This window comes from Myotis yumanensis, unplaced genomic scaffold, assembly GCF_028538775.1.
Source record: "Myotis yumanensis isolate MYYU_CA2020_CCGP unplaced genomic scaffold, mMyoYum1.0.hap1 SCAF_6, whole genome shotgun sequence".
Lineage (NCBI taxonomy): Eukaryota > Metazoa > Chordata > Mammalia > Chiroptera > Vespertilionidae > Myotis > Myotis yumanensis.
This window is the reverse complement of record NW_027223757.1, coordinates 65,723,878-65,744,952: the sequence shown is the minus strand read 5'-3', so window position 1 is coordinate 65,744,952 and position 21,075 is coordinate 65,723,878. Positions and strand designations below refer to the sequence as shown.

The 21,075-nt window shown below is 38.4% G+C and overlaps 1 protein-coding gene across 1 annotated transcript in view; it reads left to right on the top strand.

Moving 5' to 3' along the window:
* The window catches only part of COL19A1 (collagen type XIX alpha 1 chain), a 302,649-nt gene that overhangs the window by 182,377 nt on the left and 99,197 nt on the right, over positions 1 to 21,075 (top strand). The window contains exon 17 of the mRNA XM_070418310.1: positions 10,404 to 10,457. Within this exon, the coding sequence (XP_070274411.1) occupies positions 10,404 to 10,457 (54 nt within the window). The remainder of the gene's footprint in view (positions 1 to 10,403; positions 10,458 to 21,075) is intronic.

Below are 21,075 nucleotides of genomic sequence, written 5' to 3'. Positions count from 1 at the left end.
CATTTCCCTCCCATCCGATGTCCCCTCCCCCCCTTCCCCTCCTAAAGGGAAGGTTGGAGAGAGTTATGGAAAGGTAGAACATGATCAGTTTGGGAAAGAACTTCACACTCACTGTCCCTCCCCGGAACTCCTGAGCTTGGCTATAACCAAATGAACAAGTCTCTTCAATAGCTGCTGTGCATAACTGTCCCTCCACTTCTACCTTGAAGACAAGATCCAGACTTAACCATTTTAATGTATTTTCCCTTATGTAAAACACAGCCCATCAAATTTTGCTGAATAAATTTACTCATCTTTTTAAAATATTTTCATTGATTTTATTGGGGTGAGAGTGTTTATAAAATTATATAGATTTCAGGTGTACAATTCTATAATACATCATTTGCATATTGTATTGTGTGCTGACAACCCCAAGCCAAATCTTCCATCACCATTTATACTCCCTTTACCCTCTTCTACTAGTATATCCCCTCCCCTTTCTCTGATAATCACCATACTTTTGTCTTTGTCTATGAGTGTTCTTTTTCTTTGCTTAATCCCTTCACCTTTTTCACCCAGCCCCCAAAACCCCCTTTCCTTTGACAGCTGTCAGTCTGTTATCTGTATTGATTAGTCTGTTCTATGTTGTTTATTTTGTTCATTAGATTCACCTTTTTGATAGGGTTTGATTCAGAAATCAAAATGCAGTTTAATCCATTAAATTCAAATTAATGTTCATCAATTTATTTTGTTCATTAGATTCCACATGATACTTGTCTTTCTCTGAATAGCTTATTTTGCTTAGAACAAAATAGATCCAGAGACATAGAAGCATGGAACAGACTGTTAAATCTCAGAGGGAAGGCAGGGGTGGGTGGGTGGGTGGGAAGAGATCAACCAAAGAACTTGTATGCAGATATGCATAACCCATGGACACAGACAATAGGATGGTGAAGGCCTGGGGTGGGGGCTGGGGGCAGGCTAGAAGGGGTTAATGGGGGCAGGGAAAGGGGGAACATATGTAATACTTTCAACAATAAAGATTTTTTAAATTCAAATTAATGAATTGAGAATTATGCATGGAAAATTCTTCTGTTTCAAAACTGGGTGACCTTTATAGTTTCATCTTACAGATCCTCTGGAATTCTCTTCATTTGCCAAGCGGTTATTGAATAGCTGCAAAATGTATTCCTGTGAATTCATTTGGTGCTAGTCATTTTGATCCTTCACATTGAAAATGAAGTTCCAAAATTGTACCCCTTGAGGATACATTTCATCTTTTAAAGTAGGCAACTCAAAAAAAATGCTGAAAATATACCCTTTATAACTTTACTAACTCAAATCAAAATGCAAAATGTCATTAGTGATTTTTTTGTTTCGTGCTGAGTGAGGCTGAGTTTATTCCTGTTTCACTGGCCCAGACTCTGACCTGTCTGAAGTTTGTTGAGGAACCTCACCACATTGTTTTCCTTTTAACATGTCTATTAAATAAGACACTATCAGTTTATATGCATTATTTGTTCCTCTATCCGTTATTTTACCTACTCTAAGATTAAAAATATAACAATTCCCTCAATAAAGATGGAAGAGAAAATTCTGCATTCATGAGGCATTGTGAAGGTGCTTGGTGATGTGGCAGCCCGGTAGCATAATTCTCAGATGAGGAAGGCAATATATAAGGCCTGATTCCCCTCCGCCAGTCTGGGACGTGCCCGCTGGGAACTTCCAAATACGCAGAAAAGGACACTTCAGAGTGCACTTCCAGCATCCACCCTGTTATGTGGCACAAAGATGTTAAAATATATCACAGCACGTTCAGGAAGTTGTGTAGTCACACACTACCACTGCCCCACCCATAATCAAGTGCTTTGGCAGAGGCTGACAATGGCTGGCCCAGAAAACAGAGCCAGAGATCAGGACTGAGAGAGTTGGTGGTTTGGCAAGGCAACCAGGAGTCCAGACAAATCTAAATGGAAGGTTGTGGTTGGCATGTTGGCAGGCCTGCAGAAGTCAGAGTAGACTCTGAGGCGAGGGCAAGCAGGAATCAGATGAGCAGGTGAGAACTAGTAAGACCCAGATTCCAAAGAGCAAAGTAACAAGTGGGACATTTAAAAATCTGGCTTGATTTTGAGAAAACAAGAGAACTTCAACAATTACAGAAGCATAGTAACCTAAACTGTAAATGATCAAGATACCCGTCAATGACACCTTAATCCTGAGGATGATGGGTTTTAGAATCAGATACACTTGGGTTTAAATGTTGGCCCCACCAAGTAAGAGGAGAGTGATTTGGAGCTAGGTGTTTAAACTTGCTCTGTAAAATGGGAACAAAACTACCTACCACTGTGATTTTGAAAGGATTAAATGAAATCACGTAAATGGTACTTACCATGCCTGAACCATGGCAAGCATTTGATCAATGGTAACCATTCTAATAATCATTAATCATGGACTTTTCGTGTATTTTCCTAGCATAATATGGACGGCTCAGGGCAGAAGAGGAAAGTAGATTGTTGGTTTCATCCAGTCAGAAGACATTAAGAGGTCAAACCTTGGCTGTACTTATTTTCATGACCAAGTTGGTATCAACACGATAACTTAATAGAAATCCTGAACAGTGACTGTTGACATTACTGACCACAGACCAGACCACTTGTTTTGATGTAGTGTTATCATTTATTCAGATTATCATTTGTTCAATTGTCACTGAGGGGGCTTAGGTAATTATGTCACAATGTCTAACTTGTTTTGAAAAGCCAATGTTAGTTACTGGTAGATTCCACCCAAGATAAAAAAAAAAAAAGGAAAGGGACACAGAGATAGAGAAATTGTGGAATGATTTAGAAGTTTTGTCATTCCAACCTGAATGAGGAAAGCAATATTGAGAATAGCATCACAGTGTGGATTCATTTTTCCTGAGCTCTAAACCTATTTCAAATTGTTTGCTCATGCTGAATTACATCTTCTTCCCATGTCCTTACAAGAGCCACTTGTCTGATCCCTGAAATAATGAGACCTTTGTGACTAGTGTTGTGGCTGTCATATGTGTATTTTTAAATCTCTGTTAAGAAATAAAATGCACTTAGGATATTATTCATTGCGCACATAAGTATTCCATTCCCCTTTTTTCACATATCACTGATTTCAAAATGTGGTAGCTTTTTACAACATCTGCCATCAATCTTACTTCCGCTCACAATGTAAAAAAAGAAAATGAAACTTCCCAGATAGTGTGTAATGTTTTCCTGTGTAATTAACACCTCATTCACAGTTGTGGGTGCCAATCAAGGCCCTGTCTCCTCTTCCTTAACATTTCCTTGATACCTTGTTCAGACTGAGCTGATGCCTAAGAGTGTGCTAAATACACACATGGGGACAGAAATATTTAAGAGGAGCCAGCTGTATTAGCAAGACCAGGCAATTTAGAGAGACTACTTACACACGTCTCCTCCATGGGTTTGGGGTCTGCATACCATCCTTTATTTAAGTCCGATTACTGCTGTATCCTTATCACCCTCATCCTCATCAACGAAAACCATCTGTCAGATGAGTACCAGTCGTCCATTATTTGCATTCTTCCCTTCTTAATGCTCCTGGGGGCCAAATGTTTATAAATCAAGTGGCTAATTTAAGATACACGTGCTCTCCTCCTGCAAGTCATCCTGGAAGCATCAGGTTATTTTTACTGCTGCAAATTTGTCGATGTTATTCATTTAAAAAGCCTTGATTTGTTTTTATCTTCCTGACAATGGAGACTCCATGGCCTTGCACATAGTAAATGCAGATAGGCAAAGTCATTAGATAATTCAAATAAAATCATTTCCTTGTAGTCATCTGGTTTCATTTTTTAAAATTTTATTCAAGTATAACATATATTCAGAAAAATATATATATACCATAAAGATACAACTTGATGATTTTTCACAAATTCAGCACACCTCTGTAAACCAGCACACAATTCAGAATATCCATGTCATCAACCCCATAAACACTGGTCATGCTTTCAGTCACTCCCACTCCTACATCAGTAACCTGTTATAACAGAATAGGTTAGTTTTGCCTGTTTAAATTCCTTATTTAAATGGATCAACATTATGTTTTGAAAGATTCATCCACACTGTTGCAGGTAGTTACATTCCATTCATTTTTCATTGCTATATAGTATTCCATTGTATGAATAACCCACAATTTACTTTTTCTATTTCTACTCTCAACGGCCATCTTGATTGTTATTTTAGATGAAAAAATTCCATGTGCATAGTTAAGAATTGGTTACACTTTTAAACTGATCCACAGTGCATATTTTAGAAGGTTTGCTTGATATATTTTCAAATCTTTTTAAATTAAAAAAAGAGAATTAGATTCAGGATGTTAGAAAGGCAGGAAAGAAAGGGACTAACATTTATTATTACCACCATGTATCGGGCATTGAAGTAGGAGTGCTTTTAGAAACAAAATTGTGGTGAAAACACATAAAAAATGTACCACCTTAGCCATTTTCAAGTGTCTATTTCAATAGTGTGAAGTCTATTCACATTGTTGTAAAACAGGTCTCCAGGACCTTTTCAGCTTGTAAAACTAAAATAGCAAATTCCCTTCCTCCCACCCGATCCCTGGTAACCACTATTCTACTGTCTTTTTCTATAAATTTAGCTACTCTAAGTACCTTATGTAAGTGGAATCGGACAGTATTTGTCCTTTAGTGACTTATTTCACTGTGCTTATTGCAGTTAACATGATGTTATCAAGATTCATCCATGTTGTAGCACATAACAGTATTTCTCTACTTTTTAAGGCTGAATAATATTCCATTGTGTGTATGTGTGTGTGTGTGTGTGTGTATATATATATATATATATACACATATATACATATATATATATACATATATATATACATATATATATACCATATTTTGTTTTTACATTTACCTGTTAATGCACATTTGGCTTGCTTCCACCTCTTGGATATTCTGAATAGTGCTATTATGAACATGGGTGTGCAAATATCTCTTTAAGCCCCTCCTTTCAATTATTTTGGATATATACCAGAAGTAGGATTTCTGGATCATATTGTAGTTCGGCTTTTAATTTTTAAGAACCTGTAGAGTGTGTTCCAGAGCAGTTGCACCATTTTCCAATCTCACCAACAGTGCAAAAGCATTCTAATTTTTCCACATCCTCACCAATATTTATTTTCTGTTTTTTAAAAGTAGCCATCCTAGTGGATGTGTGATAGGAATTTTATATATGATCTCTTTCTTTTTTTTTTTTTTTTTTTTTTTGCTAAAAGTATTACAAAGGGTATTACATAAGTGATCTCTTTCTTTAATCTTAGCAAACCTGTTGCAAAGTATAAGTACCAGTTTTACAGCAATAACATCTTTTTTAAAAAATATATTTTTATTGATTTCAGAGAGGAAGGGAGAGGGGGAGATAGAAACATCAATGATGAAAGAGAATCATTGATCGGCTGCCTCTTGCACGTCCTACTGAGGATTGAGCCTGCAACCTGAGCATGTGCCCTCACCGGGAACTGAACTGTGACCTCCTGGTTCATAGGCTGATGCTCAACCACTGAACCACACCAGCCAGGCACAGCAATGACATCTTGACACTAAAAGTTTCCATAAGAGAAAAGCTGGATTGCCCTAACCGGTTTAGCTTGGTGGATAGAGCATCGGCCTGCAGACCGAAGGGTCCCAGGTTTGATTCCGGTCAAGGGCATGTACCTTGGTTGCGGGCACATCCCCAGTAGGGGGTGTGCAGGAGGCAGCTGATCGATGTTTCTCTCTCATCGATGTTTCTAGCTCTCTATCCCTCTCCCTTCCTCTCTGTAAAAATCAATAAAATATATTTTTTTAAAAAGAGAGAGAGAAAAGCTGGATTTCAGTCCTGGTACTCCTGAACTTGACAATGGGTCCACATTATCACAGAATTCGAGCTCTTGAGTTCTGAGCTACAAGATTTACAAGGTATTAGGGCAGTGGTTCTCAACCTTCCTAATGCCGCGACCCTTTCCTACAGTTCCTCATGTTGTGGTGACCCCCAACCATAAAATTATTTTCGTTGCTACTTCATAACTGTAATGTTGCTACTGTTATGAATCGTAATGTAAATATCTGATATTCAGGATGTATTTTCATTGTTACAAATTGAACATAATTAAAGCATAGTGATTAGTCACAAAAACAATATGTAATTATATATGTGTTTTCCAATGGTCTTAAGCGACCCCTGTGAAAGGGTCGTTCGACCCCCAAAGGGGTCGTGACCCACAGGTTGAGAACCGCTGTATTAGGGACTCTATAAGATTGGCTGACTTCAAATGTGAAATGAGAGCTTGAGATTTAGAGCAGGGGTTCTCAAAGTGTGGTCTCCAGGCCAGTAGCATCTGCCTTCCTGGGAAATTGTTAGAAATGCAAATTCTCAGGCCTCACCCTAGACCCACTAAGTCAGAAACTCTGGAAGTGGGGACAGCAATCTGTTTTAACCAGCCCTCTTGACCAGGCCAATTCACAATCAGGTTTGAGCACCACTGGGCTTAAATCATTCCACAAATATCTAAATTACTATCTAATAACCTTTCCATTTTTGCCAAGCAGGAAACTGACATGTTGAGCACGGAGGTTTCTAGGGCAACCTAATATATTAAATCTGTATTTTGTGCTTTATGTTCCAGATTTTAGAAAAGTGTTGGATTAACCCAAGTGTAATTATGCTGGAACAGTAGACCTCCATCCATTTGGAGATTCAGCCAGACTCCAATTTGCTTATGAACAAATGGTGACCTGGGAACAGAAATCCTAACCAGGAAGGCCTCCTGCAGCTCAGCATTTGTCTGTAATCTGCCAGGATTTTCATCCCCACCCACAGCCAACTCCCTACTTTTTGTCTCACATTACAATGAATGGGTCCCGAGTGAGCCCTGTAATAAAGGGACTGAAGTAAAAGGAGACAGAAAGGGGAGCAAACATGCAATAACCATTCCTGTCATCAGTATCAGCAGCAGGCCCAGCCTCAGCCCCTGGCACCAGGTAGCCTCATCTAATTCCTCTGTTCCCTATGAGGAAAAGAACAGAGATTCACTGGTAACACTCTCCTCAGAAAAATGGAGGAGTCTCATTTTAGCCCTAGGGTGAGAGTTGCAGTTTATGCCTGTTGACTTAGCACAATTATCCTATATAATAAAAGGCTAATAAGCAAATCAACCAATTGGTGGAACGACCAGTTGCTATGATGTGCACTGACCACCAGGAGGCAGACACTCAATGCAGGAGCTTCCCCCTGGTGGTCAGTGCACTCCCACAGGGGGCGCCGCTCAGGCAGAAGCCCTGAGCTGGCTCATAACTGGCAAGTGCAGCAGCAGTGGTGGGAGCCTCTCCCACCTCTGCGGCAGTGCTAAAGACATCTGACTGCTGTCTTAGGCCCACTCCCTGGACCTAAGCCATCAGACAGACATCCCCAGAGGGCTCCAAGACAGCGAGAGTGTACAAGCCAGGCTGAGGGACCCTCCAAGTGCATGAATTTCATGCACCAGGACTCTAGTTAATAATAAAATACACCCCAAATTATCCCATCTTAAATTATAAAATTTACCTTACCAAAAATCTACTTTGTCTCTTAAGTAGGGTCTTGCCTTTCCCTGATGCTTTTAAGTGAAAAGAGAGATCTTTTGGAGGAAATATGAATCTATGAGACCGTGTTGAGTGCAGCTGGGGGCCTTGATTATGGGGAAGAAGGCAAAGGAGTTCCTTCCTGGGGCCTCTTGGAGGGAAGGATGATGTCTGAGAATGGACTTAAACTATTATATTGATAGCTTGAACTATTAAATTGTGGCCCCCAATATTTGCCTTACATTGTGGAGTTTCCACCCATGTTTTTCATCCATTCACCCTTTTGCCCCGTCTTGTCAGAGCCCCTTCTACAGGTTCTGAGAAGAGGACTGAAGGCAAACCCTGTTCCTAAAATATATTTGGTGGGATGGCTAAGAAAATGGTGGCTGTGTTGCTTTGTAAAGCACATCTTTAAAAAAATTCTTCAGCCCTAACCAGTTTGGCTCAGTGGATAGAGCATCGGCCTGCGGACTCAAGGGTCCCGGGTTCGATTCCGGTCAAGGGCATGTACCTTGGTTGCGGGCACATCCCCAGTGGGGAGTGTGCAGGAGGCAGCTGATTGATGTTTCTCTCTCATTGATGTTTCTAACTCTCTATCCCTCTCCCTTCCTCTCTGTAAAAAATCAATAAAAATATTTTAAAAATTTAAAAAAATAAAAATAAAAAAATTCTTCAAATCTGCTTTAGGTATTACTAGAAATTCAAGACTAGAAACCACATTTAAATTGAAACCATGTGCTGGCTGAAGTTACCTGCCCACAATATGTTCCAATAATTTAACAGCCTCAAAAATATCATCTGCATGAACACTCTTAGCAAGGATGCATAAACCCAATCAGCATTCCCCTGCACTCTAGACATACACATCAGTGCACGCCGACAATGCAAGACTGACTTAAAAGATTGTGTAAATCAGCAGTGATAGTCAAGATATTTGGACGTTTGCCCAACCATACTGAATCTTGAATGTTTTTTTCTCCTCATCTTAAGACATGCCAATGCTATATCACAATATCTGACACTTGGTTTGTCTTAAACATTAACTCTGCAATAAAAGTTGATCAATAGTCAGCCTCATTTTCCCCACTTCCTGCCCAACTCAATAAATCTGTCTCCTTTAAAGAAAAGAGAATGCACACAAACGTTGATCCTGCATTTAAACTTACCTCAACCTAAAAAAAACGAACAACTACTTGAACGCCATTGATTTTGTTCCTTTGTCCCTTGTGAATTAGATTACAGTGCTTCCACTTTCTAAGTAAACTTTTTTATCACTGATTAATTCTCAGGGGCTAATTGACTGACATTTACTGAAAGACCCAATATATTGATTTTCAGAATGTTAAACTATAAGACTAGAAAAATGATGTACATCCATTTTTTTATGGATGCAGAATATTAAATTATATATTTATTCCAATCTTACAATCTCCCAAAGGAACTCCAGTGTTCACAGATCTCTAAAACAGAGGGTAGATGAAAACACCACTAATTGTATTTTTATTTTTGATAAAATGTTTTAAAATTTGTTCTGAAGATGTTAGCTAGGATTATTTATGGAACAGCTGCTGTTTTTATAAGCCCTGGTGGTATGAACTTAACTTGCCTTCACCCACAATGGAAGTATTTCCCACAGAATCACAGTGCAGTATGTGATTACTTACCTCCCAAAGCTGACTTCACTGGTCCAGGTGGCACTGGACCTACTACCCCACTCCAAGCCGGAGTGATCAAACTTTGCCTAACTTAGAGCAAGAAAATTAGTAATGGAATGGGCCTTTCTGTTTTTATGCTTATAATTCTCCCTAATAGTCCTTAAAAGATCAACCCAATACTTTTATTTTTCAGTAGATACAAGCCTTAATATGTATTAATATACTACCAATATGGCAATTAAAAAGATATTAGTAACAATGAAATAGCATGGCCATATTTAGAAAACATGCTCAGAGATGTTTCTTGTTCAAAATGTATGTTTTCAACACCTAAGCTTACTTCCTTCTATTAGAAAGGGAAAATTTTTCCTCTTTAAAGGATATTTGGTAAACAGTTACAATTTTAAATGTTAGCACGATCTTATTTTTCTAACTCTTGCAATTGGACTTTAGCTGGTTGTGGACTTGGGAGAGTTAACATTCAGTTACAATAATGAAAATTAATAAGCAAGTATATGTTTTAGTTCACTTATAAAACAGCTTAACCATCCGAAGGGAAGAAAAGAGTTAGTTAATGTACTTTATACAGCATATATAATTATGATATGACTTAGGGAAGTGCATTTCAAACTTTAGTGAGCATAAGAATTACCTAAAGTGATTTTTTAAATGCAGATTCACAGCTTCCTTCTCCAGAAATTCTAAACCAGTAAGTCTAGGACGGAGCCCATAATATTCATTTTTAACATCCAATCCCACCCTCAGGCAACTCCTATTAAATTAGAATTCAGACCCTCTTTCAGAAACAACAATTTAAGATGACAAATGCATATACTATTGCATCTGAAACCACGGAATCATCAGATAAAATGCCAATCTTAGACCATCTTTCAGATACTTTATGCTACTTTATTAGAGTATCAGGAACTGCTAATAACAATTAAAATTTATTCATTGCAGGCACTGTTTTTCTCATCTTGATTGTTAATATCTGGCCCATAACTTTGAGATTTCATTGAAAGTTCATGTGGATTTGGAATTTTTTTTAAACTTTTAGTTAATTTTTACTGTCTTTAACATTGCCATTTAATATTGTCTCATCTTAGAAGAAAATGGAATCATCATTTATTGTCTGTTTCTCTTTGATTTTTAAGGGAAGACGAGGAAAAACAGGTCCTCCAGGAAAACCGGGACCCCCAGGACCCCCCGTGAGTAAACAATAGGATGACTGTTTTTTGCGGAGAATCCCTCTTTATTTCTGTGTGTTTATCTATGGGCTATTTTACTCCCTTGTAGGTAATAATTTTCATCTTTCTACTGTTTAAAATGGTTGTACTGCCTATACCTCCTTACCACCACAACAACCAAAAGATAAGGGAGTTGTCTACACACTGCACCCACATCTCATTATACCATAGAAACAACTATACTGCCTGCATGAGCACTCTAAGCCAAGGCTCCAAATACATGAATCATGTTCCAAACCCACCTGACTCCATCTCCTCAATTGCTTAACAGCCAGGCTGGTAGTGAGATCTCTGGGGAAGCATGCCCCGTTTCTTGATACATTATTTTGTTAGTAGAATTTCATCGAATGTTGTTGTTAAAGAAAGCTATAAAGATCTAGCCAATTAGCTGTTATTTTCCTTTACCCCAAGCTTCTAGAAAAAGTATTTCATTTCTTGTGGTTCTACTGACTCTTTAACCCACCAGAATCTGGTTCATGTCCCAGCTGCTCCACTGAGACTGCGATCTCTGTAGTTACCAATGGTCTCTGCGATGTGAGATTCCCAGGACACTTTTCAGGCTCCATCTTATTTCACCACTATATAGGAATTTTCACTGTTAACTGCTGCTTCCTTGAAACTCTCCGTTCTCTTGGTTTAGTGACATTGACATTTTTTCCTCCTACCTCTGGGACCATTCTTGTTATTTTTCTCCTTCATTAACAACATTCCCTTGCCAGAGCTGACCAGCAGACCCTGAGCCAGGGGTCCTCAAACTACAGCCTGCGGGCCACATGCAAATACAAATATTGTCTTTGTTCCCGTTTTATTTTTTTTACTTCAAAATAAGATATGTGCAGTGTGCATAGGAATTTGTTCATAGTTTTTTTTTAAACTATAGTCTGGCCCTCCAACGGTCTGAGGGATTATGAACTGGCCCTCTGTTTAAAAAGTTTGAGGACCCCTGCCCTGAGCGATGGATGAATGGATTACTCTGACACAATGTTTGCTATGAAAGAGAGGCTAAGGGACTGCCTGGCTATAGCAACCAGACATCCCTGATTGCCTGCCTCATTAGGCTTTTATTGCAGTTTTTATCTTTAGATACAATCAGTAGGGTGAGTTAATTTTGGAGGACACATTTGTTTGCATTGTCCTCAAGACAAGGGCACCCAAAGATTAGGCATAAGGATTCCAGTAAGCACCTTGGGGTCTGCACATGCACAGACTCGTTTAGAAAGGTCAAGGAATTATTAGGGGCACCACCTTCGACACTCCCCTAAGTCCCCTCTAATTCGGAATTCTGATAAACAGTGCAGGTGACCTTCCATACAGTTCCCTTTTCTCAGAATGACCTCCTTACAAACTTTCCAACCAAGTCTCATGTGCTCTCCAAGATTCCCTCTTCCCCTACATACTTGTTGCATGGATTAAAGATTCCCAGTCTTATTTCAACCCAGACATTTCTCCTGAGTTCCAGCATCTCCACTTGGAGGTCTCATACATATCAGAAAAGTAGCATGCCCCAAACTAAACTAATAATAATCCTGGAATTTTTTCTGTCCCTCTTCTTCCATATCAAGATAGTTCCTAAATTATGTCAATTCTACATCCCAGTAGCCCATGAACCTTCTCCTGCTCCTCCTCTCTTTTCTCATTGCCACTGCCTTAGTTTAGGCCCTTGTCAATTCGTATTTGTGTTTTCGTAGCCATCTCGGAGCTGGTCTTGTTGCCTCTACCTTCTACAAACGGATGAATATTTCTAAATCATTACCCTAATCATGTAACTCTTTGGCTTACAACTGTTTAATAAGTTCTCTTTTCTTCAAGAAGGACTCCACATTTTATGCATGCCATTCTCGACCCTTCGTAGTTTGCCCTGGACCCATCTTTGCCTATCCTCCTCTGTGCCCTTCCTTCATTTGCAATCTACAGTGTAATCATCCTTTACTATCTCAAAAATGCCATGCTTTGCAAATGTTCTCCCACAGACCTAGAAAAGCATCCCTCTATCTTCATGATTCAGCTCAGACATCAGTTCTCCTACATGGCCTTTTCCAGGGCTCTCAATAAGTGTGATGTCATCTTCCACGATCCTATAACATTATACCTGCTACAGATATAACATGATTTTGCAACTGTTATTTTTCTTATTTGTCTGTCCACTGCACAGTGAATTTTTTAAATCTCTGTTTTGTCACCATTGCCTAGCAAAGTTTCTGGCATGTAGCATGTGGTTATTAATTATATAATGAACGAGTAAACAAATTAATATATTTTGTAGATGAGAAAATGAAGACCAAAAAATAAGGAACTTTTTAAAGACCTGAACCACCACTAGAGGGCTCCAGGCCAGATCTAGAACTTTAAGACTCCAGTACAGCGGTTCTCAACCTATAGGTCGAGACCCCTTTGGCGGTCGAACGACCCTTTCACAGGGGTCGACTAAGACCATCCTGCATATGAGATATTTACATTACGATTCATAACAGTAGCAACATTACAGTTATGAAGTAGCAACGAAAATAATTTTATGGTTGAGTCACAACATGAGGAACTGTATTTAAAGGGCCAGAAGGTTGCGAACCACTGCTCCAGTAGGATGTGGTCATGTGCCAAAAATGATTGTTGTCCTGTCATTTCATCCACTTTAGCCATTCAAGGAAATTGTTCTACCAGTAATGTACTGGTGTCCGTTGATATTGATTATAAAATTAAGGAGGGGTTAACAAAAGAGGCATGAATTGGGCACCCTGGAATCCAGTCTTAAAAGGAATCAGCTTTGTTGATTTTTATTCCAAGGTTTCTGGCAAAACAGAGAACACATTATAGGATTTTCAATACTTGTCTTCTGCTACAAAGAAGAAAAGCTGGTGAATGCTAACAGGCAAGATTAGACCTTCATATGTTTTCTAAATGTCTGATGCTGCAGTCAAGACAGGATAATTGTTTTCTCAAAGGAAGAATTTGAATTTGAAGGCCTTTATGACAAGCTTGCCAAATGTCCAAGAGAGAAAAGGATTACACCAAATCCTGGAACGAGTTCTCAACTATAGATCAAATGATTTGACTAGAGAATTTAGAAGATTAAGAAATTTGCAACTATATGAAAATATGTATAATATTCAATTCCACAGGTTTTAATTTCCAGAATGTTTGGGTAGAGAGGTATTTATTTTATTTCAAATATTAGATTTACAATTTAAACTCAGCTATGGGTCTAATACACAGTGGCATTGAATCCTGAGTCCACAGTATTTAAAAGAAAAATGGTTTATTATTTTTTATAATATAATAACCAATTTGTTAGACTACAAAAATACAGGGGGCGGGGGACTAAGCTAAAAAGAGAAGATTTTTTTATTATTATAGGTCAGCTTTTACTTAAAAGAAAAAGTAAGAGACTAGACCATCAGCTCACTTTCTGCTTAAGAATTATGGTTTATGGAAACTCCTTGTCTTTTTTTATTCTGAAATAACTCCTCTAGTTGACTAAAATATCTTTTACAAGAATTATAAAAACTGTCTCTTGAGGTACAGTTTATATCGGCTGTTGGGTTTTTCTGAAGTTGTTTGCATGTTTGGTTGAATTGATGATGTGCGTACCAACAGGCTGCAGAAACTCCTCTGAAGCACCTACTCATACTTACAAGAATTAGCTAAGGGCAGCATTGGACAGGAAGGTAAAATAACGTTTTTCTTTGCCACCTCCATGTTTCATTTTCTAAGCATAATGTACTTTAGCAAGAGGACTGACTATTGTTTCCCAAATGTTAGAAATGAACAGAGTCCTTTGAAATCAGTCGTTTCAAGATCATATTAACTGATATTTGAAGAAAATGAGCTCATAAAAGCAATGTAACTGTTCCTCCTTCACCTTGTTTAACAGTTTCACAAACATTTATTTAAAGCCTGTTAGGAGCTGGGCTTGCAAAAAAAAAAAAAAAATGAGTAAAGCAGTGCCCTTGTCTCTTAGGGATTCAAGTTTAGTTCACAGAAATGTGAACAGAGGGTGACAATTTAGAAAAGATAATGGTTGGGGTGGTTTCCTTCAGGAATTGAAAATTGAAGCATAAAGGTTGAGCCTTTAAAAAAGAAGCAATTCCATAGATTAATCTGGAGGACATTATACTTAGTGAAATCTAGTCACAGAAGGACAAAGACAGCATGATTCCACTTACATAAGATTCCTAAAATAGTCAAACTCATAGAAGCAGGGAACACAATAGTGGTCGCCAGAGGCCAGGGGAAGGGAGGTATGGAGAGTTGTTATTCAATGAATATAAAGTTTCAGTTATGCAAGATTAATAAGTCCTAGAGTTGTACTATACAGCATAGTGCCTATTGTTAACAATATAATATTCACTTCAGAATTTGTTGAGAGGATAGATCTCATGTTAGGTGTTCTTACTACAAAAACAAACAGAAAAACTAAGGGAAACAAACTGGGAGGTGATGAATATGTCAGCTTAACTGTGGTGATTGTCGCATGGGCTAATTGCTTAAAAATTCATGCCAAAATTATATACTATTCATTTGAGGGATATTACATATTATTTGATTGCTATTTGATAAGGGAGATAAAATGTATATCTTTTTATATTTCAAATTGTCTGCCCTTAACTGTGTGCATTTGTCCAAACTCATCAGATTGCATGCACTAATATACAGTTCTTTTTATGTCAGCTATACCTGATAAAGCTATTTATTAAAAGTTGACAAGGTTTTTCCAGTGAAGTAAATAGAGGGGAAAGAGAATGCAAGCTAAGTACTGTTAGAGGAGGAAAACAGCCTGAACAAACACAATTACGTGCTGAATTTCTGGGGACTGGCGGCAGGCAGGCAGCCCACTCAGTTCTCTCACAGCACTGGCAAGTCAAGCCCAGGCAGGGTCCTGGTAAACCTCATGTCAAGCCCCACGGTCATGCAGCAATATAAAATCAGTGAAGAGTTCTAAGTGGAGCGTCCCATGCCAGATTGCATTGATAGGTTACTCTAATGGCACAGTAGAGTTGGGTTGTTGAGAGAATAAGCACCATTCATTGCAGCTATCATACTATTTACTATTTTTTAATATATTTTTTATTGTTGATAGTATTACAGATATCTCCCATCCATCTCCCCTTAAACCCCCTCCTCACAGTCCCTACCCACTCCCCCAGGTCTTCACTATCCTGTTGCCCACATCCATGGGCTATGCATATTAAGTGTGTAAGTTCTTTGGTTTATCTCTTCTAGTCTATTTACTGTTTTTAAAGTATCAGCAGAATATTTTCTTATCTCTGTTAAGATGTCCCATGGAACTGTTTGTATTTTTTAACACTTGTGAACATGTTTAAGTCAAAATATTGCATTTTATTTGTTTGCCTTTTTCAACATTGGACTCTATGTGACATGAGCCCCATTTCACAGCAGGAAGGAAGGTAATACGAGAAAGAGGGAAAGGCTGGTCAGAGCTAAAACACTTCTGGTTGAGATTGGGAGATGGTGTATGACTCACCCTAGTGGCTTGCGTGTGAGATCCCTGAAGCACGTGTTAGAATTTCTTAAGACAATTTGAAATGTAAAAATAGCAATCAAATAATATGTACTATCCCTCAAATGAATAGTATAAAATTTTAGTACGTGTTTTTAAGCAATTAGCCTTTAGAAAAGTTAGAGGGGAAAAACTTCAGTGTAATTATCTGAAAAGAACCAAAGAAGAATAAGAGTTATTAGGAGGCATGGATCCTTTGATAACAGCATACTTTGCTCAATTTCTTCAAGAAAATGTTCTTCCCTGTGGGGCTTTAGCGATGTTCCTTCAATCAAAGACAGTGTTGTTATTTAGGGAGTGTCAAAGAAATTTTTTAAAAATAGAACTAAAAGAAATCTCGAATGGCCTGAAGCAACTCCCATAATTAAAACATTTTAACCAATTTTTTCTACTTGTGAATCTTGGTTCTGAAGCCAAATTTGTATTTTCTCACTTTTTAAAGAAAGATTTGTACCAAAAAGTTATGTTGTTTACAAAGAATAATTTTTCCCCACAACTTTCCATTTAGCATATACTGTATATATATTTATGGGAGGAAAACCTCTTTCCCCCTGAAAGAGTATATTTCCTAGGGAAAAAATTCTTATATGAAATATTTACTAAAAGTAGATCTAGTGAACTAATGTTATTAAATTGTCTTGATGAATTGGTGTTTCATCAAAGCCATACATATTCCTGCATTTAAGCTCCTCATCTCCCCACATTGAATAGCAATTTTTCCTCTCTTTGGGGAAGACTTAATTGAAATTTACACGTATGTAATCTGAATATAATGAAATTAGGGGCCCAGTGCACCTATTCGTGCACCTTGACAGGAACTGTGGGCCACGAGGCTGTGGTGGGCATAGGGGTGGGTCTCGGCCCATCTGCCGCGGCCCCTGGTCCCCTGTCTGCCCGCAGCCCCACTCCCGCTGCTGCTGCTCCCATGCGCTGAGGGCACTGGCCCTGCTTGCACCCCCTGACAGCTCTGAGCCGTCAGGACCCGGGCTGGCAGTGGGTGTGAGCATCAGGTGGGACCATGGCACGAAGGAGCGAGGAATTTTCAGTAACCACCAGAGGCTCACCCCAATGAAGCAGTCAGCGCCCCGCCTTGGTCTGGCACCACCATCCAGCACCCCCACTCACCTGTTCCACAGTCCCCACCCCAGCAGATGCCCACCATGTTCCACACTTTGCTGCCTGCTGCCAATGCCCACCATGTTCTGTGCGTGCCCCCTGGTGGTCAGTGCAGTCATAGCAACCAGTTGTTTGGTTGTTCCACCATTCAGTCTATTTGCATATTAGCCTTTTATTATATAGGATTATCCTTAATCGGAATGCTTGTAATTGAAGAGCACCTAACTTGTTAACAGAGCTAGCTACAACACTTTATGATGAACATATTTTTTTATAAAGCATTGGTCCAGCTTTTTCTTTGATCTTACCTATAAAGGGGAAAAGCTTCCAAATGTCCCTGAATAACTTCTGCTGTCTCATTTTGAATGAATATCCTTCACTGGAGAGAAACCATTAAGTAGAGATGTCTTGGATTGCTAATACCAGCAAATACACTAAAATTATGGTAGAGAGCAGTTTTTCATAGAGGAAGCATACAAGCATTAAGCATCTCCCTGGGGGAAGAAATAGCACTAACAAGGAAATAAGTTCAAAAGAAAGGAATGGCTCAGGAGAGCTTATTACTGCACTAGCTCTGCTTAGGGTACTCTCCTGCCACTGCCTGTGTCAGCCTCAGAGCTATGGTGAGAAGCAGAAATTATCCTCAATTTATAATGTCCAAGGTCACACCAGTGTAAGTGGGGGCAGCCAGAATTAACACCCAGGAACTGATCCTTAAGCCCAACTTCATTCTACTGGATCACAGGTGTGAAAGACAAGTTTCCAGTTTACAATTACTACGAGATCAGCTTTACTTTTCACACCACACACAGAAAATGGTTTGATTTTTCCAAGGTAACTCATGGCACTGCAAAGCCATAGGACAGTGGGACAGTGTAAGACCAGTGAGGAAACGAATCCTCCTCACGAGTGTGTCCTTGGAAAATTCGCTTGGCATTTCCATGTCAGACTTCCCTTTTCTTCAAATTTGAAATGACAGTACCTGCCACGTCTACTTTACACAGTTGCTGGAATAATCAAATGCCAAGTATGTGAAAGAACTTTCTTGTAAATGTAAGACTCTATCTAAATACACTTAAAATACATTGCTCTTTCTGAACATCCATTCACTCATATAGTATTGTAGATAGAAGAGATTGTCTTGAATCTGTAACTGAGCCAACACATTTTTTTCTCTTACCAATTTCTCAAAATTCAATTAAACATTTGAATGTCTTGCAAATAATTGCTAAAATGAAAGACCATATGCTCAACATGGAATACTTATTCTAGATATGCAAATCTACTCACGAAGAGATACATAAAAGTTACTCACAATCAGGTAGTAGTAGTACTAACAACCAGGTCTAAGCATTCAGTGATGTTTTTTCTTCTCTGATTTACAACCTCTACCTTGCTTGTGGGGCTGGTTTATCCATGATCTGAGCTGTTGCATTTTATTAGTTGTGATCTTCTCTAAGTCTCAACTACTATCCCTCACACTCTAATAAAAATTTCTCTTTTTCTTTAAAGCCTTCTAGTTATCTGAGTAGAATAAGCAACAGAAAATAGTGGCTTTATGTTATGATAATGAGACTTGGAAAGTCTTGAGACTTGAAATGTCTTAGTTTATTTCAAAATATTCTGGTTTTTCATTGCTTTGGAAAAGAGAAGGGAGCAGCTGAGAATGAGGCAAAGCAGAAGGGAGGGCAGGAGACTTTAACTAATGAGCCATTAAAGGACTTACAATTAGCCCATCCATTTGACATTAACTTTACTTCTCATTCATCATCACTGTAAAAAGTGTTTATTTAAAACCACATTAATTTTAAGATGTGTTATTATTTCTCTCTGTTCCAGGCAGGGCTCTTGATTTCCTTTCTCTTTTTTCTGGCATTGTTTTTGTGCATTGTTTCATTATTGCAGCATGAGAATTGAGCAGTGGGCTCAAATGTGTCACATTTCAGTGCATAGCAATTTTTGTTGAAAACAGAAATTTAAGAAATTTGTAATGTGGGGCAGCAGCTCCCTCTACTGTTTTCACTGTAAAAGCTCTGAGCAAAGAATGACACTTCACAGCCCTTTGAAGGATGTCCAAGGTATGGAAATTTTTCAGTGTTTGATGCTTAATTGTAAATCTACATGATTTTCAAAATTTATTTTTAGGGTTTTGTTGCATTTTCTGCTTATCTTGTATTTTAAATACAAATGCTGTTTCATTACAGTCGTTTTCAATGTCAATGAGATGCTCTCTTGAAGTGAAAGCCCTTAGCTCATGGATCTTTAATGCCCATCTCTTGTAAAATGCTGACAAAACTCTACAGTGTTAATTTTGTGGGGGCTGACTCCAATGGAAGTTATGCTTCTTTTCTAAAACAACAATATGGTTTAAAACATATATAACCTTGTTGTTTTTATTATAGCTTTAATTTCAGTATAGAGCTTCATTCACCTTTAAAGCGTGAGTCATTGCCCAGTCCTGAAGGTCATGGTTATATCACAGTGTACACAGTTAAAAGAGTAAATTTAGAGTGTGAAATTGAATTCACTTATTCAACACATACTTATTGATCATAGCAACACACAAACTACAGACAAGGCTTCTACCTTCAGGAACTTACACTGTTGTGTGGGAGGGGGCGCAGTGGTTAATAAGCAATTCAATAGGTAGACAAACAATTTCAGTTTAGCATGAGGAGCTATAGGTATAGGGGAATTGAGTGGGTATGTGAGAATTATTTGGAAGGAAGAGTTGTTGCTCTAGATAAGGTGGTCCTAGTGGTATCTCTGAGTGACTTCTAGATGACATTACAGTAAAAGGAGCTAGCCATGTGAGGGCTAGAGCAGGAACTTCCCACCCAGAAAGATCAGGGCATCAAAGGGCCTGAGGTGGGAAAGAGCTGACTGTATTTAATAAACATAAAGGAAGTAGGAGAAGAATAGTACCAGAAAAGGTTTTGGAGCTGAGTGGACGTTATCATGTAGGGAGGGCCCAATGAGAGCAGAAATGGGAGTTGAGGGGTCGGGGGGTATTAATGGTAATAAGAGGCAAGGAAAATGGTCAACCTGTCACATCTTTCTTTGTAAGTCTTGTTATTTGTGCTTGTACCTGAGATGGTTAGATTTTTATTTTGATGTGATAACATCATTGTTTCTACTGATAATTCTAATGGCTACATCATTTTTAACAGATTATTTTTAGTATTTACATACACAGGGAGTAGGTTTGTTTGCTGAGAGAAAACTGACAAAGCTTTGTTAGTAGCCCATTTAATTTTAATCTTGCCTAAATTCAGTGGATACTGCATTTTTCCTTAAAGATGGAGACTCTAATCACATATAATAAGTCCATTTTGTCCTGTTGCTTCCTTTCTAATAAGTTATGGGTTGGATCAGATGAACAGCCATAGCAATGAACATGTATGCCTTCAAAACACCATAGAACTATACCTGTACCCCATGATCTATCACTATCCTCAACTTTTATGTCTTCTATCTCCAACTTTATTTATTATATACTGCGAACTCAAGGTGCAAAGTTATTGTTTTCCACATATAGCAAGGCCCAATTCCAAAACAAATTAGTACCCCCAAACGTTTTGGAATGCTGAATAAGAGGGATGACAAAATAAATGTCTGATTAAAACATTTGATTTCTTGTTCAAACACCCGGTAGATGACTGTATGTATTTTGAGGCTCTTATGTCTCAATTGGGAATTTAAGTCATATTCTTAACATCCCTTTCAGGAGCCTTGAACTGATCAGGGTTTTGTCATATTTTTCACTGTTCCTCTCAGCAGAGAATCTGAGTCTCTTGGGTCTATTAAATAACCAAAGGCCATGTACTGTAATGATAATATCTTTGGAAAAAAATAAACCTAACCATTTATTTGAATCAATGGGTATAGTAATTTTATTTCTTAAAGTTAAGATGACTTTCTTAGATTTAAAAATAAAGATACATAAGA